We start from the raw sequence: 27248 nt of genomic DNA, 5'->3' as shown, positions 1-27248 counted from the left end.
GTACTATGAGTCCTGAATTTGTTCTGACACTACTGACTAATACAGTTGGCAGCCTTGGGTTTTGCCTGCCAAGGTTCAATACCGCCATATTTATTTGTAGATAATGTACACTTTTAATCGACCAGTGTATTACTGACATATAAGTAAACTGTGTTGATGGGTGTGTGTTTTACACATGTACTTGACCCCAGAGCTGTTAATTGGTAATTGTGGTCACTGTACATGCTTTCCCTCTCCCCATTTTCCTTGCCTAGTGTTTAGATGATGCCCACAGATATAAATGCTTTTTTTCTTCTTTTTCTAACAGATTATTCTGGAGACTCATGAGAGAGCCAAGGAGTATGAGCAGGTACTAATAGACCTTAACAGTCCCATTAATCCAGATATACATCTTGACCCAGCCAGGCAGCATCTCTATCTTATGAGCAAAAGAAAGGTACAGTTATCTTTATCCCTTATGTTATACTAAACTGAACACAGCAACTTAGAAACCATAACATGCTAATCAATGCATCTAGACACTGACTATTGGCTGCATCTAGACACTGACTATTGGCTGCATCTAGACACTGACTATTGGCTGCAACTAGTCATGAGCAGAAACAAGGTGCATTCTCCTTCATCTTTTTCACTTATGCATTTGGACATGAACTGCATGAAGAAACTGTATAACAATATACCACCTGACAAAATCTCTGACTTTTGAGAAAATGAGGTTTTGCATTAAAAAAAAATTGTACCATATGTTTAAAGGATTTTATATCTGTTACTTTTATCCCTTAATAGCTCTAGTGGCCATAGACCAGAAGAACTTTGAGGAAGGTCTTCTGTCCCCTGTCCAATGTCTGTCCATTAGCACAAGGTTGTTATTAGTACTCCTCCAAATCTAACTTAAAGATTGCCTTGAAGCATTACACATACATTTATTCCATTGTCTAGTTGGTCCTAAATTAAAGTCATGCTGCTTGTATATTTAATATGGCTGCCAGAATGGCCATCTTGAAAATCTTGTGATCATCACCTTCTACATGGATGGTCATATCACCATGAGGTTTTCACTGCAAGACTTCTTATGATGATCTAATTGATCAGGAATGAAATTGGTATTGATCAAGCATCTAGTATGGCCACCATTGCAGTCATCATGAAATCTTGTTTTTCTTATTCTATCTAAATTGAATGTCACATGAAGCAATAGATTTTCACCAGAAGATTTTTGTTGTGTCTAGTTGGTCCTAAATGAAAAGGTGCTACTTTGACATCAAAGATGGCCACCACAGTAGTGGCCATCTTTAAAATCTTGTTATGTCTACTCCTCTTGAACAGAAAATCATTCAGCATGAGGTATTCACCAAATGAATTGTTATGGTACTGATCAGATATTCATTATTGCCACCATATTGATCACCTTCAAAATCTTCTGATGACTTCACCTAGATGGAAAGTTGTTTTAATAACAGCAATAGCTTACCCATAGCTATTGTTTAGCTTTCTTTTTCAAGTAAAAATAATGCACCATCCATTTGATGTGCATACATCCTCCCTTAGAGTGAAAATTGTCAGTATGATGCAATTCCTCAGGCAACTCACCTTGCCCTTGGTATGTTATGTGCAAACAAGCACAGATAATTCATCTGCTTCAAGGATTTGATGTGATCAGATGTGTGCCAAATTCAGCAGAGAAAATTTGCCTGTAGCAGTGTTTCTTTTAATTGCAATTATGGCCTGGCCTCTACAATAATTTATCTCTAAAAGTGTTACATTATTCATTCATGTTTTCCAAACCTTTATGTGGTAACCTTTTCCCTTCAGGTTTGGTCCCTTCAGGGACTTTGGGTTATTTCGTGCACACCCACAGGAGTCTGATACACTTACTATCAAAATCATTTTATATCTAGGTACTGGTATGTCATTGTATGCAAGGAATAATAACAGCTTGCTCACTAGATGCTATCTGTTCTTTGGTCTAGATTGACACCACAGGAACCACATCATATTCTGTGTCTATGCTAGATATTCGATTCAAGGCATTGAATTTTTTCACATTGCTATTGTATGTATGTATAATTTCTTTATTCAATAGCAGTTGTATAAAACACTAGAGAACTCTCTTTCTTACACAGAAAAAAGACTTGTAAATTTATACTACTGTTTACTATGGATACAGAGAACATAGTGGTGTACTCCATATGCGGTACATACAAACAAGGTGAGTTATACATAACATAAATATTTTAATTTATTTACCATGTAAAGGAATAATATCAACACAGTCTGTGGGAAATTGTGGCCATAAGAAGTCTTCTTGGGACACTCATCCAGACTGTAATAAATGTTCCAAATGTACAAGAAAATATGTCATTGTATATGCTGTAATTCATGGTCTGCAGAAAGCTGAAATCTTGAAGACTCCAGCCACACTTGTCAGACAAAGAAGAAACTTCATTCTCCTTCTTCATCAGAATTTTCTGGCTTCTCTGTTATTGAAAATAAGGGGTCTTCTGACTGGAATACCCCTCTCAGTACAGTGCTACCTCCCACTGTTTTGGGTATACAGTGACCATGTAGCAGTATATCGCTGCCTTCCATGGAGGAGTTGCACCACTCATCCCATAGTATGTCACTGCCTCCCAATGTGGAAGAGATGCACTACTCATGTTGTGACTTGTCACTACCTCCCTTGGAGGCAGAGATGCACTACTCATGTTGTGACTTGTCACTACCTCCCTTGGAGGCAGAGATGCACCGCATAGCATGCTGCTGCATCTCATCAAGAAGAAGATGCACTGCTACCACCCTGTCAGAGGTAGTGTTTTGCACCCTCCCACTGGGAGGGATCAGCACCACACCTTCCATAGTGATGCATCAGTTGATGATCCTGCATCCTCTGATCATTACGCTATGGCCTCATGGTATGGGGATAAGGTTTGGAGCAAGTTCCCCATCTCTACCCTCTACCACCTCATTATGTATTTTGGGAGTTCAACCAGCAGTTTCAGACTAGGCTAGGGGATTGGATCAGTATTCCCCCTTTCCTATTATCCCAATGAATCCCTATGGGATGTACGGCCATCCACCTCAGGTGCCTTGGTCATGTATGCCACCTTGGGGTTTTGAATCTTGCCCTCATAACAAAGGTAATACTGTGGCTTGTGTCCTGCCACCACCTCATTGCCAGGTGGAAACCATTTAGAAGGCTAGAGGTGTCACTTCTTCCAGGGCTGTCAGTAGTTCTTGTTGTTCTCCATGTCATGCCATTCCCTCAGCCCCTACTCACCATATTGCAGTATGGGACATAGCGCAGATGTTTCTACATCCTCTTCACCTCCTAGGTACTCAGTGATGCCCACACACTCTCCATCTCAGAGTGTCCTGGATAATGCTTTGACCATTCTGGTAGACTCTAATATCTTCTATGTGGAGGAAGCACAAGTGATACCTGCTCTTACAGCTGCTCCTTACCTTTGTTAGATGTGGCAGAGTATGTATGGTCTTTTGACAAGGCAATAAATGTAGTCTATTGCTTCTTATCCCCTGACTTGTGCCCAAAACCTGCCACACAGTCCAAACAGATCTTTTCTAGTCTGCAAAAGATCTCAGGGGCTCAACCTCAGCCAGACCTCCTCCTCTTTTCTCATTCTTCTATGACTGAGGAAATTGCTAAGAGGTTTTTGACAGGCCAAAATATTAATCAACAATGCCAATGTTGGGCCATTCCCTCCTCAATGTTGCAACCTTTGGTCTCTTCTGCCAGCAATTGGGTACATTCCCCAAAGTGGCCCATAAAACCTCCACAACTTAATTCCACTGCAGCCAAGGTGGGTATTTTAAGTGGAGCTGGACATGACTTTCTGTATAAGACATTGAAGATATGGAAGAAAAAGTCTGAATGCTTGTCACCATAGGTTCACATGCTGAGCTCTTCTCAGCTGCTTCTTTTAGTATGCTGAGAGAAGCATCCTTGAACCCAGCCACCTTTTTTAAAGAATGCTGGATGCTGTGGCCAAGACATCTCAGCAAGCACTTTCTGTTTCTATGACTTAGTCAGTGGAACTTCTTCACATCCACTGTGATGTTGCTTTGGACTCCTTAATGATACTACTTGATCACAGTAAAGACATCCTTGGGGCTGCTCCTCTTTAAGCCAAGAGTCTGTTTGGAGGCCTCATTCCTACTGTGGCTCCTCAAGGCTTATTAGATCGTTAACACAGATCCATCACATCCACTCCTGGCCCATCACAATTGGTCAATGTGAATCACCATTAAGGGCCTTCTGCCAAGTTCTTCAAGCAGTCCAATATGCAACCTCAAAATGGACATCCTCCTTGTCTGTCTGGCTCCCAGAAACATAAAAACAATGTGCCTTATGAAACTGAAAAGGAAGGATGCAGTTTTCTCAGTCCCTTCTTTTCCCAAAGGAGGGGATTGGAGACAACCTGGGGCTCTTTCCTGCTACACTTGAGCTTTTTCCCGACACACATCCCTCACCCAGGCATTCCTGTCAGAGCTTTCCTGGGTCTCTTATTCAAGGCCTATTCAAGCATCACATATGATGGTTGGGTCTGTTCAATAGTGAATGAGGGGTACTGACTCCAGTTTTGGGAACTACCTCCTTTATCCAGGACCCCCATCTTTCATCACCAATCTAATCTGGTGAAACTGAGGGAGGAAAGTGCACATCCTTTTACAGAAAGGGGCAGTCAAGAGGGTCCTGAATGATCAGTCACCTGCCTTCTATTCCCATATCTTGCTGGTCAGCAAGAAAAGTGGAACATTTCACATTATAATTGACCTCTCCCCTTTCAACTGGTTTCTGCTGGAAGAACCTTTCAAGATGGAGACCACCTCCTCACACCAGAGTGTCTGCAGAATGTGCTTTGATCATTTAATTGGGCAGTCTCCACAGACCATCAGGATGCCTATCTACACAACCCCATATTTCCTCTTCACTGCAAATATCTTTGGTTTTATTTTGACCAGGAAGTTTTCAGTTCAAGGTCATACTATCTGTAATTTCTTCTGTACCCAGAGTTTGCACCATAGTTATGGGAATAGTGGTGGGATACCTCTGGTAACTGAGAATACCAATACTCCAGTGTTTCAATGACTGCCTGATCCACAATGTTCAAATCCAGACCCTTCATCAGGATCTGTACCACTGTTGATCTGTGGTAACTCAACTGCGCCTTCTTCCCAGCCTCAAGAAGTTAGACCTCATTCCATTGCAAGAGTTCATTTATGTGGGGATTAATTTCCTCACAAACCAGAAATTAGAGTTCCACTAGACCAGATAGATTGAATCCTGGCTCTGTTAGAAATGTACTAGCATAAATTTCTTTGTCTGCTCAACTGTATCTGTATTTTCTGGGAACCTTGAATGCTGATGCAGACATGGTTCTATTAAGGATGTCTCCATATGCAACCTTTACAGTTATTCATTCTTGCAAGTTGGAAACCTCACAAAGATTCTCAATCAACACTGATCTTTCTAGGACCAGCATTCCATCACCATTTGCTGTGGAAGATGAATCATGACAGATTAATGATTGAAGCCCCATGCAAGCACCTGAACTCCACTCCTGTCTGGTCACCAATGCATCAGATTATGGTTGGAGCACTCATTTAGAACCAGAGGACTTAATTCTACAGGGACTTTGGACCCTGTTCAAATCATCCCTCCTTATAAACAACCTGGAAATAAAGGCTGTATACCTAGCATTGCAAAGGTGCATTGACAGATTAAGGGGTCATTGTTTCATGGTCTCCTCTGGCACATCCATTGTTGCTTAACTCTGATGTCAAGGAGGCACACATGCCCCTTCTCTTTGTGTGGAAGTCTGGAACCACCTATGTTAGGCCAGATCTCTGCATAATCTGAACAATGCAAATGTTTTGGGCAGACAGACTCTCCAAACCAGCAGAGTCATCCTTACAGAATGGACTTATCACTGCTCTAATACACAGCCCCTATTGTGTGGAAGGTACCTATTAGATGTCTTTGCAACCAGGCTGAAAAACAGACTTTCATTTTATATTTTTCCTGTCCAGGATCTAGGAGCATGGGCAGTGGATGTGTTTTGTCTCCAGTGGGATCAGCTGTCCCACCCTTCCAACTGATTCTTCAAGTTCCACAAAAAGCCAGATCATTCATATAGCTCCTCTTAGGCCTCTTGCTCCAATGATCTTCCAGACCTATTGTTCACTCAACTAGGTCTCTTCCTCACAGGAGGGATCTTCTGTCACAAGACTGGGATCCCTCCTCCTTAACAGCTCACAAATTTTCCACCTTGACAATTGGCTCAAGTGATCTCTCTGCCAGAACAAATTTTGGGCCGAGTTGCTGGTTGTATCATTCAGGCCTGGAGAGCTTCTACATCCAAGGTCTATGATGCCAGGTTGAGAATCTTCTGTGATTGGTGCAGTATGAAATGTGTTGATCCTAGCTCTCCCTCTTTTACTTCTGTTTCTGATTTTTTTATTTCTTGAGAATAAAAAATGCTCTGTATCCACTATCAAGAACTATAGAGCTGCCAATTCTCTCACCAAAGGTAATTGGTTTGGATTCACACCTTGCAGATCTTATTAAGTATTTTGAGTGCAAAGACCTGTCTCACACTCTTGTATGCCTAGATGGAATCTTTCTTGTGTTTTAATGTCATTAAACAAAACTCTCTATGAGCCATTGAGTGAAGCTTCTTTCCAGAACCTCACTTTCGAGACTGTTTTTACTTGCTCTTGCCTCAGTGCAATGACAAAGTGAGATTCGTGCCTTATTATTGACACTGGCTGTCTCTGGTTTAATGGAAATTATGACTTGGTTTCCCTCTTTGTTAACTGGGATTTTCAGTCAAAAACAATTACCTTCCATAGTTCTGCTACCATTAAAAATCTCCAGTCTCAGTCAAATCTGTATTGCAGATGATACAGAAAGATTATGTCCTGTGAGGGCACTTAATTTCTATCTGAAGGCATCAAAAGGAAAAAAGGGTAGGAAGTGTCTTTTCCTCCCTCTCAAGGGCTTCATACACATTTCATGATGGAATGTCACCAAAGTCAAAAGAGTGCACCAGTCTCATACTGATCAAGACCTCTTCTTTATGAAACTTAAAACCCATGAGGTTTGAGTTGCTGCTATCTCCTACCTGTTATCATGCCGCCTTGGAGGACATGATGAAGGCAGCATTCTGGCATTCCCATACTTACTTTTCCTCCTTTTACATCCACTTATTATCACAACAAAGCACAGGTATCTTTTCTCTGGGTCCCATCATTATGACACAACATACGACTTGAGAAATATCAACATTCCATAACATGGACCTTTCCACCAATGGCGAGTACCTTCCATTTTCTGTTTTTTTAATCAGTTTAATGGAGCATCTACCAACCCTCCTTACTGACAAATTCAGCTAAAGAATAGCTATTAGTAAGCTATTGCTGCTATTAAAATTTAGTTTTTTGGTGGGTACAACTAATTTTAATTATGCAATACTTACCCATGGCTATTGCCAAATGCCCTTCTCCCAACTGACTCTGATGTCTTGATGTAATAGTCATCTATGAAAAAGATAAACTATCTTTGCTTGTTTTGTACATAACATACCAAGAACAAGGTGAGTTCCATGAGGAATTGTGTCATACTGATAATTCTTCACTCTAAGGGAGGATGTATGCACATAAACACGCATTTTTTTGGCACGAAAAGTAAGCTGAATAATGGCTTCAGGTAAGTATTGCTGTTATTAAAATTAGTTTTAGCCCTACATAACTACATATCAAAATAGGGTTTTTACTTGAATATTTCTTATGATGTCTTTTTGATACTAAATGAGACTGGTGCTGACATCAAATATGGCTACCATAACAGCTACCTTGAAAATCTTTGAATTGCTGCTTCTTCTAAATAGAAAGTCATATCTGCAATGGGTTTTTCTCAGGAAGACTAATTGTTCTAAGTAGTTGTTCCTGTAATGAAAATGGAACAAATGTGACAGATATGGCGACCACAATGAACCTATTGAAAATCTTGTCACTAATTCTCCAGAATGGATTGTCATATCAAGATGGGATTTTCACCAAATGTCTTCTAATGGACAGGTGTTCAGTTTGTCAAAAATGAAAATGGCACTAATCTTACATCCAACATGGCTGCCACAGTGCCTAATTTGAAAATCTAATAACTCAAGAATATCAGAGATGGTTTCAGAACTCTGCAACTAAACAGAAGTAATGTTCTTCAATTCCTGGAAATTCTCTTTGACCAGTTGTTTTAGTCCTTTTTGGGACTCTTGTTTTATCATGAGACTGCAATTCATAGTTCTGAGAGAGCAAGATGGCCACTAGGCTGAGCATGTAGCAAATTTTCTAATAAATGTTGGTAATATTTACATAGTTTGCAGTGTGACACAGAGATTAAGTTTTGGCCTAATGTCTGTGTGAACCATTTTTCCTTCAATATTTGGTTTTAGTTCCTCTGTGGATTATGTGTCTCCTGTAAAATTTGTGGTTTTTGGAAATTTTAAAGTGAGTTTTTCTTCTTGTATGTATATCCTTGTGTCAATTTGCACCTTCTTGAGAGGACCCCATGCTAATCAAATAGGATTGTTCAGCAAGCTATACATTTTGTAAGTCATTTACCCTCTAGGAATTGCACCACTGGCCATATTGTTTAACAGTTTTAGGACAAAAATGATACAGCATTCAGTATGCCATAGTGTTGTTTTCATCTTTACCTAAGTGATAACTTTTGTGTGTTGTCCAAGAGGGACTTGAATATAATTGCTGTGAAACAATGTTGTTATGGAAATTGTACTGTCTGTTGCTGCCTCTATGCATTGTTTAATCCTGCAATAATAATAATAATAATAATAATAATAATAATAATAATAATAATAATAATAATAATGATAATGATAATAATAATAATAATGATGATAATAATAATAATAATTATAATAATAATAATAATAACAGCAACTATTATTATTATCATTGTTATTGTTGTTTTTGTAATTTTATTTTGTATAATTCAGCTGTAAATCTGAACTACAAGAATAAAGTACATTTTGACAATTGTTTAACTATGCCCATTTTTAGTAGAGTTTAAAAACCAAAACAACTAACCCTTTCACATTTGATCTTAAATGCCCGATACCCCTCCAAAAAATCCCTTGAATTTTACTGACAGTAAAAATGTTTTCCCCAAGTTAGAGCACCAGCGTCTTCATCATTTAATTGCCATTATGTTTAAGAAATGACTTAAAGGCCTGGAGTCATTAAAAGACTATACACACATTTTAAAAGAAAAATGAATAAACAATAATATATGTTGACTGAAATCCAGGTGGTGGTGGTGGGGTCCAGATGGTTACATATGTAATTTTGTAACTGAGATGTTTTGCAGCCTGCATTTCTATACATGCTATTGTATTTTCCATTGACATTAGTTGAATTTAGTAGAATAGAATTAATTATGTTAATATTAACTTATTATTATTAATGTATCATTATTATTATTATTAGTATTGTGTTGTTGTTGTTGTTGTGGGGTTTAATGCCATTTTTCAGCACACGATAGGCTATACATGGCGGCCAGTATTAATGGTGGAGGAAGAACCCAGAAAACCCTGGAAAGAACCACCGACCCACGAGAAGCTACTGGCAAGCTTTCTCACATGCCCACATTGGCTGAATCTTAGACTTGAACCGCCGCAGACAGAGGTGAGATGGCAGTGATCCGTAATGAAGAGCACTTTAGACCACTCGGCCACTCATTAGTATTGTGATTATTAGTATTATTATTACAAATGGAAAAGAAGTCAAAATGTTTAAATTGTTGAAAGAACAATAAAACCATAAAATAAGAAAAATATATGAGTCTAAAATGGATCTTAAAATTAAGTTTGTGTACAAAAGTATTATAGTGCATTAAATCACAAGAATGGGTTTATAAATAGTGTTAAAGAGATGAATGAATAGAACAGAACATCCGTATGTAAAGGTTGTTAGGCTGCAAGAAAAGTATCTACAAAGCAATCAATTAGACTAATTATTGCTTCATTATATTGATTAAAAGTTAATTTGCTTTATCCCATTTCCTCAAAGTATGGTATTTTATAATTAAAATAATAGCACTGGCCCACCATATTATTATCTGTTTGTCCAAAACTACAGCTACACTCTATTTTGAGATATGAGGTGGTTTATTTGTGACATTACTGAGGGCCACTGCTAAACATCCATGTTATTCTAACTCCAAAATTTCACCAAGGCTCCTAGCAATGCAATAAGCAGTGCTGAGCAATGAAAAGAAAATTGTTCAGTCTACCCTGAACATTAGTTTTCAGGGTACTAGACAGGAAAGTAGCAAGCCATTAACTAGATCAGCTAGCCACAAGAGGGGATCTGGATAATGAAAATGTGAGTAGTGTTACCCTATTCCTAGTGTAACCCTATTCCAGAGGGACCTACTTGAAATAAAAACTGCCATTAATTTATTAGTGACTGGAAAGGAGTTAAGTGTCCTAGTATCTGTCAGACAGCTGTTCCTGAACTAATGAAGGAAGTGGGAATATAAATTGTTAACTAAAAAAGAAATTGAAAAAAAACTTTGAGTCAGTGAACTTTAAAAATTATTGGCAAAAACCTGAATCTTGCAGCTTAATTTGGACTTATGTTATAATTGTGCTTGAATCTTGAAAATATTGAGATTGAACATAAGAATGCTCATGTTGGTCATGTATTGGTCACATGTGTGTGTGTGTGTGTGTGTGTGTGTGTGTGTTATAAATACATGCATACATGTGTGTATGGGTATGCATGCATGTGTATATACATGTGTATGTACTATACATACATACATACACATACTTATACACCAATACACACACACACACACACACACACACACACACATATATATATATATATATATATATATATATATATATATATATATATATATATATATATATATATATATATATATATATATATATATATATATATATATATATATATATATATATATATATATATATATATATATATATATATATATATATATATATATATATATATATATATATATATAAAAGCACACACATACACATTGATTATATACTTAAGTGTTGGAGGACATAAAAGAACTCACTGAAGATGTCCTTAAAAAAATGCATATCAACAGTGACTCATGGGAGACTCATTCCTCCTGGTGTATGGTGTAGCAAGATCACATCTGACACCTGCACAGCAAAATAAGTACTGAGGCACAGAGAAAACATGCCACTAATAAGGCTACAGTTGACAACACCTCTACTTCTATACTAATTTTTGTGTGATCCACATGAGGGGAGACTTCCATACCTAGATTGGCCTCACTTGTCATCTTACACTGCTTGATGGCAGATGACTGAAGTTGTGTTCATGACTGACACCAACGGATGAACATTATTATTATATTATTATTATTATTATTATTATTATTATTATTATTATTATTATTATTATGACTTGAAATGTGAAATGTAGAGACTTATTGGTGAAATAATTTTCATATGTGAAGAATATATCCTTATATTTCACATGTGAAAATATCAGATTTACCATTATGCCATGTAACACATAATTGTATTTATTTACAAAATTTGTAGGGGCCCTGAGTGGGTGAGTGGTCTAAAGCAATCACCGTTATTGATCACTGCCATCTCACCTCTGTCTGCATGGCTTCGAGTCTTGGGCTCGGCCAATGTGGGTACGTGAGAAAGCTTGTCAGCAGCTACTCATGGGTCGTTGGTTCTTTCTGGGGTTTTTCCAGGTGATTCCTCCACCATTTATACTGGCCACCATGTATAGTGTATCTTGTGCTGAAAAATGGCATTAAACCCTCCAAGAACAACAACAACATTTTTACCTGCAACAACAAAAAAGAGTACTTTGTGAGCTAGAACAAAGAAATAGAAACTGCCTTACATTTCAGACATGGAAATTAATGTAGGAAAAGAAAATATCCACCCTGTATATAAGTATATATCTGTCACAAACCTTTATACGTACATAGAAATATTCAAACACATACATGGAGAACTTGTATGCAATGGCTTTAAATCTTTTGATAAAGGGAGATAATGAATGAGCAACATAAGTGGTATTTTTTGTGGGCCTTTTGGAGGGAGGGGTATCTACCCTGTATTGATGTTAAAATTTAATAATTATTCCAACACTCTAGTGTAGAACAGACCATATGTGTCACTATTTCATCGCTGCACATGTAAGAGGGTCTCCAAAGTTGTATATTGAGAGCTTTTTATGATATTGGTTGTGAAATGCATTGTTACATAAGTTCTGTGAAAGTTGTAGAAACAGAATTAATAATGGATAACCAGATTACAATTTTATCTATGAATGTTAGGGGTCTACAAAGTTCCAATTTAGAAAGAAGAGGCATTTTTGCTGGGTAAAACAAAAGAATGTATCCATTATATGTCTGCATCATAGATGCATGGTACAGTTGAGAATGAAAAATACTAGGAAGCTGAATAGGGCTGTAAGTGTAGTTTTAGGCACAAATATGCCAATAGCACAGTGTTGCTATCCTGTTTAAAAATAATTTTGAATTGTGTATTAACAGAAACAGATGCGATGATCAGGGTAGGGATATATTCTTTTAGATGTCTCAGTTAATGGACTGATGATGATGATGATGATGATGATGACTTTTTAAGATGTATCAGATAATGGACTGATGATGATGATGATGATGATTTTTTTAGATGTATCAGTTAATGGACTGAAATTTATGCTAGTTAATCTATGGAGTTATAATGGTGATGATGATGACGATGATGATGAGGAGGAGGAGAAGGAGGAGGAGGATTGTTTTAGTAATTTGAAAGAGGATATTATACATTTTGAGAATTCCTCTGTTATTGTTTGTGGTGACTAGAATGTTGTTCAGGACAAAAAGCTTGACTCTTATAATATCCTGCATAATAAACACTCCATCAGCAGTCCAACTTTTATAATATCCTGCATAATAAACACTCCATCAGCAGTCCAACTCTTATAATATCCTGCATAATAAACACTCCATCAGACCCTTGTAATATCCTGCATAATAAACACTCCATCAGACTCTTATAATATCCTGCATAATAAACACTCCATCAGACTCTTATAATATCCTGCATAATAAACACTCCATCAGACTCTTATAATATCCTGCATAATAAACACTCCGTCAGCAGTCCAACTCTTATAATATCCTGCATAATAAACACTCCATCAGACTCTTATAATATCCTGCATAATAAACACTCCATCAGCAGTCCAACTCTTATAATATCCTGCATAATAAACACTCCATCAGACCCTTGTAATATCCTGCATAATAAACACTCCATCAGACCCTTGTAATATCCTGCATAATAAACACTCCCATCAGACTCTTGTAATATCCTGCATAATAAACACTCCATCAGACTCTTATAATATCCTGCATAATAAACACTCCATCAGACTCTTATAATATCCTGCATAATAAACACTCCATCAGCAGTCCAACTCTTATAATATCCTGCATAATAAACACTCCATCAGACTCTTATAATATCCTGCATAATAAACACTCCATCAGACTCTTGTAATATCCTGCATAATAAACACTCCATCAGACTCTTATAATATCCTGCATAATAAACACTCCATCAGACTCTTGTAATATCCTGCATAATAAACACTCCATCAGCAGTCCAATACATCAAGAACCAATATGATTTACTGGATCAATGGAGAGCAGCAGTCAATCCTGCAGGTAGCACATTTAGGTGGTAAAATGCAAACCCAGTGAAGCAGAGTAGACTGGACTATTTTTTAATCTCTAAGGACATGTTTTAAATTGTATTGACTCGTCTATTATTTATTGTTATAGAACTGATCATTCAGCAATAACACTAAAATTGTCAGTTTACACAGTAACCAGATGGCCTGGGTACTGGAAATTCAATTCAAAGCTATTATAGCAAGATGAATATATTCATTTGGTAATATGATGTTTATCTAAAACATCATAAGAATAATATTTTTAAGGTGACAAGAAAAACTCGCTTCAGGTGAAATTAACTTGCATTGAAATGATATTAAGATCAGAATCAGTTACTTATTCTCTAGCCAAGTCAAAACAAGAGAAACAAAATTTAAGGAAAAATGAAGCTGAAATACGAACCTATTACTTGTGTGAATCAAAGATATAACCCCAACTACATGTATTATGAAAGAACTGAACAAAACCCAAGCAGATTTAGAAGAAATGAGAAAAAAGAAATAGAAGGTGTAATGTTAAGATAAAAGCTAGGTAGTATATAAGTCTGCTGAAAAAAACTCCAAATATTTCCTTAACCTTAAAAAAAGACAATTACATAAACAAAACAATGAAAGAACTAATTACAAGAGATGGAACAAGGGTAACAGGTCAGAAAAAGACATTAATTCACCAGAAATTTTTTAATGAAAAATTATACAAAAGCAAAAACAACAAAAATTTACACATTCATAACAACTTTTTAATCATGAAAACAAACTTTAAGATTTGAAAAGAAACTTGTGTGAAGGTGAGTTAACAGGGCAGTTTTCTCATTAGGTCTCTAAATGCTGGATATGATATGCAATATTTTTCAGCATTTCAGTACCAGTCAATCATTACTTTCATTCCAAAGACAGAAAATTCATTAAAAATTGAAGACCAATTTCACTACTTAATGTAGATTACATAATTGCTTCGGTATCAGTTGCTTCTACAGTCAAGAAAGTCCTCTCTTTTATTATTAGTGACGTTCAAAATAGTTTTATGAAAGAGAGATTCATTGGTGAAAATAGAAGAATTTTGTATGACCTGATGCAATATCTTGCTGAAAAAAATGAATCTGGTCTTATAATGATAGACTCTGAAAAGCTTTTGACCTGGTTGAATGGGACTTTGGGGAATCTATTTATCAGTGGTTTAGCGTATTCTGTAATAAATCAAAAAGTTGTGTCATTGTTAATTTTTTCCTAATTCTTTAATTTGGAGAGAATTTGTCAACAGAGAAACTTTTTTTATAAGAAGAATTGAACTTCTTGCAACAGATCTAAAAGGAGTACAAATCTCACAGGCATTTTCTATTATGAAAGGAAATTTGTTTTGCGCAGTTGAGTATCAGTCCTTTAGAGGGTCTCACATTTATCAAATGAATATTTGGAATTTGCAATAGTAATAAGCTTATGATTATCTTGTCATAAACTTATTATTGCAAAGAATGCTTTGAAAATATTGTAATACTTGAAGTTTACAATTTTAAAAGCATTTTAAAATAAATTTCCAAGTTTTATTTAAGATAAAGGGACACTTGGGGTATTTCTACATTTTCCTGCAGGAACCTTTATTCTCCAAAATACAAACAATACAATTTGTGAACTTAAATGCCACAATTGAAGTGTCATTGTTTTGTTTACTTTAATTCTGATGTAACTGTTTACTTTAGTGTTTGAGAGTGTAAATTCAAAGCAGCCTGTGAATATAAAGTTTATTCATGGTAATAAATACAGAAGCGTTGTCATTGTTAACTTTTGTATTCAGTCTGGCATGGGTCAGGCACATTATATAGATATATAATTAGTTATCAGTACTTTTTAATGGAAGACAAATATAGGGACATGATTCATTAACATGGAATTCAATACAGATGAACTTTCCTCTGCCAAAATCTACATAAATTGATGTCGCCTCTGATACAACAAATATGCACTTGTATCAGGTACCAGTTTGTACCTGTATATACTTTATCAGGTATTTTCTTCATCAGTGCCTTGTTACAAAATCCCTTTTGTCCATGTAATGATTTCTTGTTTTAGGTAGCCAAGGTGAAGTTAACCAGCTGTGAGGATCACCTCAGCTGCAGCAGTTGTCTACAAGCAGGGGACCCCTTTTGTGGCTGGTGTGTTCTGGATAATAGGTATATGCCTATTTACTGTTCCTGTCAGTTATTCAGTCTGTTTTAGAGGTCATTGCCTTGGCAGCATGATGGGAACCCTATTTGCAGCTGATTTATTCTGTATGTTAAACAGGTTATTGTTTGCTGTGTTTTGAACAGCTGTGATGTAATCACCTCACAAAAGATACAGGAAATATCTATAAGCAAAGAATGTGTGTGTGATTTGGACTTTTAATGTAGCCTTAACAATTCTTCAGTAATATCACTACAATGTCTGCAGTGTGGCAGTTTATAGTGATGTCTAGCACTGGGACATCATGCTGCAGACATGTAGCATGATGTCCCACCCAGTCACATTATCCTGACACCGGGTCAACCAGTTCTAACAATAACCTCTTAACGCTGAGTGCCAAGTGAGGCAGCTGTTAGTACTATTTTTATAAGTCTTTGGTATGATTTGGCCAGAGATCAAACCCACGACCTCCCGCATCCAAGGCAGATGCTCTAACTACTAGGCCACTGGAGCGGTCTCAAGCATGAGAGATAATTAATGGAGACAGAAGCTGTGGTAGGTCAGTGGTTACTATATTATACTCATAACTGAAAGGGTGCAGGTTGGAATTTTACCATTGGCTCAGTCCAGGTCAGATACCATGTTGTATCATTGGGCAAGGCACTTCAATTCAGTTGCCTTGGCACTGAGTACTTGTGTTTTTTGGCTGTAAAACACAAAACAAACTTAATCAAACTAAAATGAAATTTGACAGCATCTTGCTCATGATTCACAAGGCATTTGAAATGTTTCACGGGGTAGACAGAGAGAAAAAATGAAAATCACTACTGTTTGAAATAATACACCTGGGAGTAATTTCTGGAGAAAAAATTTGAGTATATCCTGAAATTTAATGATATCTTCAGTTTAAAAGATAAAAGATTTTATGAATGCTGTGGCATCCATGGTGATTTGCCAGAAGAAATTGTTACTTGCAAACCAGGTAAAAAGAATGTCATTCCAGACATCACAGTGTGAAGAAGAGAATTTGGGATATTTATTGAAACTAGGCAAGGCTTGACTGAGAAATCTATTTTTCAGTAACACACACAGAGTAAAAATTAAAATGAGAACACAAATCTTTTACATGGCAGGAGGAGAATGAATAGATGTGTTGTAAAATTATATCACTACATCTTTAGCTTATTCATTGTGATTGTGGGATGACATTGAAAATGTCTATTAACAGAATTAAGGCTATTTATCCAGTTACTGTAAAGTTCCCACTACAAATACTTGAACAAGTAATTATAACAAAATCACGAAAGGGTGACAAAATTGACCCACAATGCAGCATCTTCACACCATATGAAACAAAAACAAAGAAGATATAGTCAAAGGGAGAGAACTTGTCATATAGTCAAAGGGAGAGAACTTGTTGTTATATGGACATAGAACACAATTAATTTTATTATATATTCTCTACATTTGTTTCTCAGCACTGACCTTTCTACTGTGACAATCAATACAAATCATATGGTAATCTAAAATACCTTCAAAGATGACTTCATGGTGAAGTTCTTGTCAAAGGTTCACCTGCATTTTTTTGAGAGGCTGGACTGTAAACAAAGCAGCATGTAAACAGAACACAGATTTCACTTCCAGATCATCACAAAGGCTTATTGCTCACTGTGTACTGTTGCCAAAATCCACATGGAAATCCACACCCTGAGCTCTTATTTGCAAGAAAAAACAAATACCTTTAAATCCCTACCAAAAATGCATAAATCTAACTCTTTTATCACCACTAAAATGAGAGAGGAAAAAATGTTCTAAAAATAGGCTAGAACTACATTCCTGGGTACTGAACTGGAACTATTAATTGTGACCTGATTTCATACAGTGACACAGAGAACTTGTTAAAGTTTCATATTAAATCTTCACTTATGGCACAAGGGACATTTTTTTTATACAAAAATTTATTGCTGCATCTACCTGCCTAATATTAAACAAATCATAAAATACACAGGTCAGGTCAAAAGGTCTATATAACTATAATAAAACAAAGGATAAGTAATATTATTCACTTGACCTGAGAAGTCATTGGAAGTTCATAGCAAAGGAAATCTGTGCACCCCATTCTATGCCTGCATTTCTCATGTCCAAAGGTAATTTTTGACACCATGTAATGCTTGCAGTGCAGAAACAAGCCATTTCTCATGGAGATAATCTTGATAAACATTGCATTCTAAACAGCTTGATGCAATTCAAAACAGTTGCCATCCAGGCAGTTTTTGAGATGTTCTACTTGCCTACATATGGTATGGGTAGCTAGCTTGTCTACTATTGGTATTTTAATGTTGACCTACTGTGGAGTAATTATGGGAGGCATACATGCTTAGCATCAATTTTAAGAACAACACAATCCTGAAACACCTAAATCACAAATATATCCATATCTGTAAATATTAAATAATAATATCAGAAAAAGTCAAGAAATTTTACTGGGGCCAATTTACAGAACTCTCCCCTGCCACCATAGATTCTGGTTTTCAAAGTTATCATTCATTTCAAAATTTCTCCAAATTAATGGAAAAGGATAGTAATGCATATATTTTCATCACATTTGTGTGTCTGCATAATTTTTTCAAATTGTTTACTTTGTAATACATATGTAGATCTAGCCTACAAAATTAACAGTTATTATTTCACATCAATATTAAAAAATTAAATAATATAATTGTCAAAATAGTATCCCCTAGATATCATCTTGAATTTTTCATATTTGATCTATAGCATCAACTATTGTAACAAATATAATTTTATTTATTTTGCCTTGGGACTTTTAATTGCAGGTGTGTTAAGAGTGAGTTTTGTCCAGTGTCTTCCTCAGACCGCTGGCTGTTTGGACCTCCTGACCAGACATGTGTGGCCATCACAGATGTGTCTCCTAGGACAGTTTCAGTCTCCCACATTGCTGATGCAAGTAGTTTATCTGCCTTACCTGTAAAAAGCGTACTCATTAACACAAAGTCTTAGAACTTTGTGGACTTTAAATATATATACATAATAATAATTATAACATTGCCACTTCAACCAGAACAGACTTTCTTCTTAAAAATATGTCCATGTTATTGCACTTTCTGAGTAAGGAATAAACCAGTTTATTCTTTATTAACTGTTTTCTCCAGAAATTGTACAGCATTGAAGATTTTTTTTTATACAGATTTTAAATTAATGAGGTAAAGTGTCTACCAGAACTTTTAGCTTGGTAACCTTGAAGAACTGAGTTTTTAGCTCTACTGGTCATAGACTAATAGAGCTTATCAGATGGTCTATTGTCTGTCATCCATCTGCTGTCTGTCTGTCTGTCCATTTGATATTGTTACTGATCCTAAACAACATATAGGATTGCTTTGAACCTTTACACACACATTCATCTCATGGTCTAATTGGCCAGAAATCAAAATGATGCTGATCAGACAAGCAGTATGGCTGAATCAGTAGCCATCTTGAAAATCTTTTTATCATTTATTTCTCATGATTAATTTTTCTTCATTAATTTTTCCTGAATGGATGGTCACATCAACATAGGTTATCACTAAATGACTTAGGATATCCTGAATGAAAACAGTGCCAATCTGTCCAATTTGGCTGCTATGGCAGCCATCTTGAAAAAGGGAAGTAATTGTCACATTCCCTGCATGGAGTCATGTCCTTCAGGCCATGGACCTACATCTTCTTATGAAGTTTGGTCAATAAAGATGGAGGGAAATAAACTTTCCCATAGATGTCCCAGGATGGTAGGAGTCAATTGTAAAAACAAGAAAACAACAGTTGATAAAGAATAACCTGGCTTATTCCTTACTCAAAAAGTACAATAACATGGACACTTCTAAGAAAAAAATATGTTCTGGATGAAGTGGAAGAGTTAGTATTGATGGACACAAAGAGCAAGGGATTAAGTATTAAGAATTAAATCAAAGGGTTCATAATAAGCATGTAATAATTGAGATTTGCAACTTTTGAAGCTAAAACCTCTTCCACCTCCAGCTTGGAGTAGATAAAAAAGTTCTAATAGTGATACCTGTTTAAAGCCATTAAAAATATGAAGCCAGATATTGATAGCAATCTGTGTGACTAGAGATAGATTTTATATCCCAGGCAAACACAAGGCTTAGCAATTTCAAGCAATATATAAGGCAGGCATTATTGATAGATGTGATAAGGCAGGGATTATTGATAGATGTGATAAGGCAGGCATTATTGATAGATGTGATATGTTCAACTTGTGCATAATACATTACAAGTTTGACAAGAAAAAAAGAACAAATTCTGCTTATATAAAGCTAAAACCTATGTACCAAAACTCGAGGCTATTAATTTTACAGAAATTAAAAATATATCTATGGCAGACAATCTTCTCACATGTCATGCATACCAGTGGCATTCCCATGCAGTTTCAAAAGATAATGATGATATGATGGATGTCAGCAAAAATTAACTGCTACTGGAAAGAAACCTCTTTTTCCCATTGGCACTTATTAACTGACCCCACCCTTCTTTCAGTGTTGTATACATGTATATCATCAGGCACTTAGCCTTGGATTTTTATTGCTCTTAATCCTGCTTCCACTGTATGTGTAACTTGAAACCTAGCTTGGTTCCTAAAGATTCAATGCTTTTTCATCCATTATGGTGATAATTTTGGTACATTCACACTGTTGGCTTAATTGCTAAACCTCATTTTAATGTGAATTTTGTATGTGTTATTTGGTGACAAAATGTTTTATTTGTATTCATGTCAACTTCTTAAAAAGGATAATCTTGTCAGAATGTACATAGTTAGTAATGAAACTAATAATTAAACTATATTTGCTTGATATTTTGGAATAGTTGTGCAGTATTTATCTTGTGTACAGAATGAATACACTGTACCAAAAGCTGTACATGCATCAGTTGAAAATAGTACAAACAAGTTTATCTTCTACTGAAAACATTTCAGTGAATATGCTTTGTCATCACTTTTGCCCATTGATTTGGTTATATTAAACTGGTCAGATGACCAAAGGAGCAATCGTAAGTATAGTTGTTTGAGCTGATTGTAAAACAATACAGCAGCTTGTGCTTAGTATAGTCTTCAAACAAACAACACTAAAATAGTAAGGGTAAATATGTGTCTGGTTTTTCAAAAAGTATGATGCATGGACATGTACATTTGGTGTGGAATTACTAAACAGAAGCTGGACTGGAGTTTGTATTTTGGAATTCCCTGTGTATATTTTGTTGTGTGAGAACATGTTAAGCAAACAATTTTAAAATGACTGGATGAATGACCACAAAAAATCACAGCAGTTCTCACATTCATTTTTTAATATCAACAATACAAAACCCCTTGTTAGTGGTTAGCTGGTACTTTTCCGGGCAGAACATACCCCACTTGTATGATTAGAATTTGTCCTCTCATTAGGTGGAATCAGAATATTCTAGAACACAAGTCTATCTGACAGATACTTTACCCATGTTCACTGTCCTTCATTCTTTTTTCATTTACAACCTTTATGAGCTGCTTAAATTTTACATCATAGCAAAATTGCCTTCACTTCATGTTCTATGTTGTGATTTGAGTTTTCTGTTTATTTTGATTTACCCATGATTAATAATTTTTTCTGTTCTGTTCCAATTAAGCTTCTGAGTGAGCTGAAAGGTAAGTCATATACACTTGTTTTCCCTCTATGTTGTTTTTAGTTATTAAACACCATTTAATTCTCAGTTTAGCATCGATTCCTTTTGGCATTAAAACATTAGCGATTGCTTTAGCCTTCTTTACAGCATTCTTTTGCAACAATGGATATGTAGCATGTTTGTGGGTGTGACCACAGGAAAGCTCTCTAGGACACCCACCCTACTTGCCTATCTCTGGTCAGATGAGGTCTCGGACCTTGCTGCATTTAGTCATACTTAAGGAAGAAGGAGAGTTCCTTCCTCATCTTCCTCAGATTTTTTTAGTTTTTCTTCTCCAAGTCTCTTGGGTCTTGGAGAAGGATTTCCATAACCACTTCGAAAATTCTTATGTTAGTGGGACCCCTCTGAATGGAAGTAATAAACAGGTGGGTAGTGAGTCACACTCTCCTTTTAGGGAGGAGTAGCACTCTCTCCATTCTGTGAGGACAGAGAACAAGTCACACCCTTCCATTAGGGAGGAGAGCCACCCTCTATGTACCAATAGGACAGAGAGTGAATCATACCCTCCCATTAGGGTGGAGAAGCAACCTCATCCATCCAGAAGAACAGAGATTGAGTCACACTCCCCCCCAGTAAAGTTTCCAGTATTTAAACATGGAAGCAGGCCCAGGTCCAAATGGAAATACCCACTTGACATCAAAAATGGGCAGTTTATTTGGCCTGGAACAAAGATGAGCCTTATAGCTATATGCAGAGACCAAGGGTTGCAACATGGAGGGGATTGGACAGATGGTACAATGTGCTGTCCCATACTAAACCTCAACATAAATGAATGAATAGCAGCAAGAGATACAGTTGAGACTCGATGTGTCAAGAACATACAGTGTCCCAACATATATGGTGTCCTAACATATATGGTAAATACATTAATTAGTAACCATAACCTCACATGCTGACCTCTTTTCAGCATCCTCCTTCAGCCTGACTGTTTCCTTCCATTGTTTGTTGGATGCAGCAGTGAAAACTTATTGGAATGTATTATCCTTGTCCATGCCTTGCCAGTGGAGCTCTGGACACATCCAAGGTCTTACTATTGTACAGTAAGACCTTCTGAGGGCTCATTCCCTCCTTGGCTTCTCAGTATCTCATAGGCCAGCAAAACTGTTAAAAACCAAGACACAAAAGAAGAACCAGGATCTAGAACAAAACTTCATTTCCAGAACAATCCAAGCTATAATTAGATAAGGTCTGTTGTTAAAATTATAATAATGAACGTGATAAACACAATTTCCTGGTCTCTGACTAAGATAACGATCCTAATATTTAATCTACACCCATAGAGAAATATAAAATATGTATTAGTTTTTTTTACAGAGTATACTAAAATAAATGATTCTGGTGAGGTAGAAAAGGTCCAGGGAGGAAGTTTGTGTGCCTTTCCCCCTGTCCTAAGGAAAAGGGTGGGCAGTCAGTCCTGCTGACCTATTCCCTCTCCTACAGGGTGCCAAGTTAAACATCTTTTCAGAGGCTTGGTCTGGCATAATGTTTGATGGTTGGGCCATTCTCTAGTTTGGTCCCCCATGTTCTTCCACCAGTTGAAACTGCTGCAATTAAAGAAAGAGGTCTACTCCTTTTTTTCAGAAAGGTGCAGTAGAGAGGTTGTTCAGCTAATTTAGATATCCTGATCCTCCATGGCCAGCTAGAGGACCTCAAGTTATATCAGTCTTTCTGTTCATCAATATTGACCAGGTTCGGTCCTCTACCTAGGATTTTGTCTATGTGGGGATGAATTTCCTCACAAACAGGATTAGTCCATGTTCCTTGGGACAGTAAGTCAAGATCTTGACCCTGTTGGAGGTGCTGAGTAATGACCATGTTGTCAGCTTATTCTTTTTTCTCTCTTTGCTGGGGACCTTGTACTCTTCAATGGACATGGTTTCCTTTGACAGACTGTACTTGCACCCTGTCCAGTTTCTCCTTTATACAAAGTGCAAACCACACAGGGACCCTCTCAATGCTCATATATTTCTAGGTGTGAATTTCCACCATCATCTGATTTGGTTGATAAATATGGACTGGTTCCTGACTGGAGTCCTCATGCAATTGTTTCTGTTAACCGACATATCTCTATTCATAGTGGGGTACTCCTCAAGAGCTGATAGGACTGATTCTTCGTGCTTCGTGTTCAGAAAAGAATATATCCTCTGCATTGGAAATGAGGACAATGTTCTTACATTTCCAGGGGTGCATCAGTAAAATAACTGTTCACTGTTGGTCTCCTCTGATGATGCATCAGTGGCAACATATCTTCGGAGACAAGGAGGCACATATGCACCTTCTCTCTGAATGGGGGTTTAGAACTTTTCCTTTTCTGAGTGCCTCAGAAGGGATTACCCTCTGAACTTGCCACATTCCTTGTACAAATATATTTTGGAGGACAGATTGTCAAGGAAGGGAAGATAATCCTTATGCTATGGTTTCCACACCAATCCATAGTGGATTCCCTGTTTTAACTTTGGAAGACACCATTGATGGACTTGTTTGTAGGCTAAACTACAAGCTCCCTATTTTTTCTTCCACTCTCCCATTCCAGGACTTGAACAATGTTCGCTTACACCTTCCCATCCATCAGGATCATTCCTGTGGTACTTCACAAGTAAGGAACTCCATTGCTCACTTAATTTTTGTACCCATCCATGGCCCCAGTGAGAAAAACTCTGCAAATTCTCCACCTTTTCATTTACTTGATCTCAAAGGATCTCTCTACCAGAACCAGTTTGTTATTCAGTCCAGGATATAATCTACATCAAAGGTCTATAATGCCAAGTAGAGAAACCTTAGGTATATTTGCAATAGGAAATGTGTCAATCCTAGCTGTCATTCTATTTTTTTCTTCTCATTTGAGAGAAACAACACTCAGTTTCTACTGCCAAGGGCTATAGGGCAGCTATATCCAACATTCTCAATTTTCTTTTTATAAGCACAGCAGGTGTTTGGGGGTATTTTGAACTGCCAAGACCTGTATATCACTTGCTAATGCCTAGATGGAATCTCTTGCATTTTGCAACCTTCCAAAAAAAACCTCTATGAAAACTTGGCTTTAGCTTCTGGAACCTTACCTCAAAGCTGTTTTTCTTGCTCTCATTAGTGTCTGTGCTGTGAGCATCACAGTCTGTTCATAAAGCCAGGTTGTATAAAGTTCACTGGAACTATGGGTTGACTTATCTCTTTTGCTAACCAGGTTTTTAGCATTCATCATCTTCCACTGGTTGCTCCACTCCTGATTCAGATCCTAGTCTCAGTCATATCCGTGCCGGGGATGATCCATTATCTGTGCTGGGGATGATCCATTATTTGTGCTGGGGATGATCCATTATTTGTGCTGGGGATGATCCATTTAAGCTTGAATGCCGTTTGAGCCTTGATTTCATTTAGCAGCTTGTAAAGGGAGCAGAAAGGGTATTAAACATCCATTCCTCCCCAGTAAGGGTTCAGCCGATCTATCAGCTTTCATCAATTTGAGATGTGGATTGCATATACTATCTTGTCAGTCCCTTCCTGTGAGAGACCTTTCATTCATGAAATTAAAGCTGTTGAGGTTCAAGCCATTGCTGATTATTGTTCTAACTCATTAGTGTCTGGAGGATGTGAGGAAGGCTGTATTTTGGTGATCTCACATTACTTTCTACTCCTTTTCCCTTTGCTTACCAAAAACAAAAGTGAAGGCATTTTTCCTTGGGTCCAATTGTTGTGTCTCAAAAAGTGATCCATTTGGATACCATCCAGTAATAAGTAGTCTTCCTTCATCAGTCTTACACCAAGCTATTCTGCTGCTATTTACCGATTACCTCCACCACCCCACACTGATGCCCCACTAGATTAGACTGCATTCTATAGAGAGTGAAGACTAGTGCACATGGGCAAAGCAACTGTGAGGTGGACCAGAGATGATCTTGTGTTCTAGAATTCCACCCAGAAAAGTACCATTCACACAATAGCAACAGGTGAGTCTTACATCATTAAATACAGTTTACCCCCTCCCCTCCAAAGGAAAACCTATTATTTTATTAACTTAATAAATTGTCTTTGCAGTCATGTTGCAGACTGGTTCAGTGTCTTCTTTCTTATATAAACCCATTAATACTTGTATGTGATTTCTTCTCTTTGTTTGTTTAAAAGCAGAATATCTCTCTCTGTCACATTACATTCATCAAACTTTTTATATTTTGTGAAGCATCTACACATTCTCTTACCAGTAAAACTTAATAATCCACCGTAAGCCATGGCATGGACATCCACAACAGTTACCAATATCAGGTCTGTGATGTAGAAAAGTGTGGATAGACTACTTTCCACTGTTGAAATGTGGATCTTTCACACTTTGTGACACATATATTTATATATTAGGGCAAACTTATATTTTACTGATAAGTCATTAAAATTTGAATGATTATACAAATTTTGTAAATGTATTTCAGTTGTATCTTACAATATATTCACTGCCAGAGGGGAGTGATTACACTTGTGTGTTTCAAGAGCTGGGCATGGTTTCCAGGGCATCTCGATGGTCTTATGGAGTCCACTGTCGTACACCTGATCTTAGTAGGCTCAGCGTCAGTATCCTAGGTACATAATATATCCTTCAATATCCTAGGTACATAGAATATCCTTCAATATACTAGGTACATAGCATATCCTTCAATATCCTAGGTACATAGCATATCCTTCAATATTCTAGGTACATAGCATATCCTTCAATATACTAGGTACATAGCATAACCCTCAATATACAAGGTACATAGCATAACCTGTTAAACATTGTTTATCTGAGGATAGATTTCTGAGTAAAATACAATTTCTCTTTGATTTTCTTATCTAACTGTACTAGTTAAGCATTTCATAATTTTGCTGCTGTTATCGAATATAGATACAGTGTTATCTTTTCCTTCATTACTTGTGCAAGTAAAAACAGATTCATTGCATTGTTTGCAATTTTCATGTACTTTTTTATCAGACATTTGGGATGCAGCAATAGCTATCAGTAAAAGTATTAATCATAAATTGCAGCTGAATACAGATGTTACAGAAATACAAAGTTCTCTGAGCAGAGAACAAAATTTGTATGATATTTTGGTTCACTTGGTCGGTCATGTGAGTTTATGGTATGGCTCTGTATTTGTCATGTGTCTGTGAACAAATGCTAATTTCAGTTTCTTTTCAAAAACCACCTGTTCAATTTTGACAACATTTGACACAGAGCATTCTGGCAAAAAAGATAACATTTATATCAATGGTGCAAATCCACTACTGAAAAGTTTAAAAATAAAAACTTGTATACAGCTTTATCTGAAATAACTGAAAAGAATTTGACAGACATTGACACATAGTAAAATTGGACATATAATACTAATGTAAAATCAAATATGGATCAAAATTGAAGAACTAGAGAAACCTTGAAACAGCTGCTTTCACAAGAAAAGCAATCAACTGCATCTGAATAAATTTCAGCAGAAAACATCATACTGATCCAGATTTCTTGGCCAACCTCTCTTGCATATGGGTATTGTATAAATGTATAAATGTCAGCCAGTTGAATGATTTCAGGG

At 36.7% G+C, this 27248-nt stretch overlaps 1 protein-coding gene across 1 annotated transcript in view; it reads left to right on the top strand.

Moving 5' to 3' along the window:
* LOC149774348 (plexin-B-like) overlaps positions 1-27248 on the top strand; it is a 253049-nt gene that overhangs the window by 111015 nt on the left and 114786 nt on the right. Inside the window, exons 5-8 of the mRNA XM_089945411.1 lie at positions 308-436; positions 15886-15986; positions 18813-18939; positions 26121-26268. Of these exons, the coding sequence (XP_089801537.1) occupies positions 308-436; positions 15886-15986; positions 18813-18939; positions 26121-26268 (505 nt within the window). The remainder of the gene's footprint in view (positions 1-307; positions 437-15885; positions 15987-18812; positions 18940-26120; positions 26269-27248) is intronic.

The sequence above is a fragment of the Sinohyriopsis cumingii genome, unplaced genomic scaffold (assembly GCF_028554795.1).
Source record: "Sinohyriopsis cumingii isolate HCF-2022 unplaced genomic scaffold, ASM2855479v2 utg000349l, whole genome shotgun sequence".
Lineage (NCBI taxonomy): Eukaryota > Metazoa > Mollusca > Bivalvia > Unionida > Unionidae > Sinohyriopsis > Sinohyriopsis cumingii.
The sequence above is the reverse complement of the archived record's forward strand: the minus strand, read 5'-3'. Positions and strand labels throughout refer to the sequence as shown.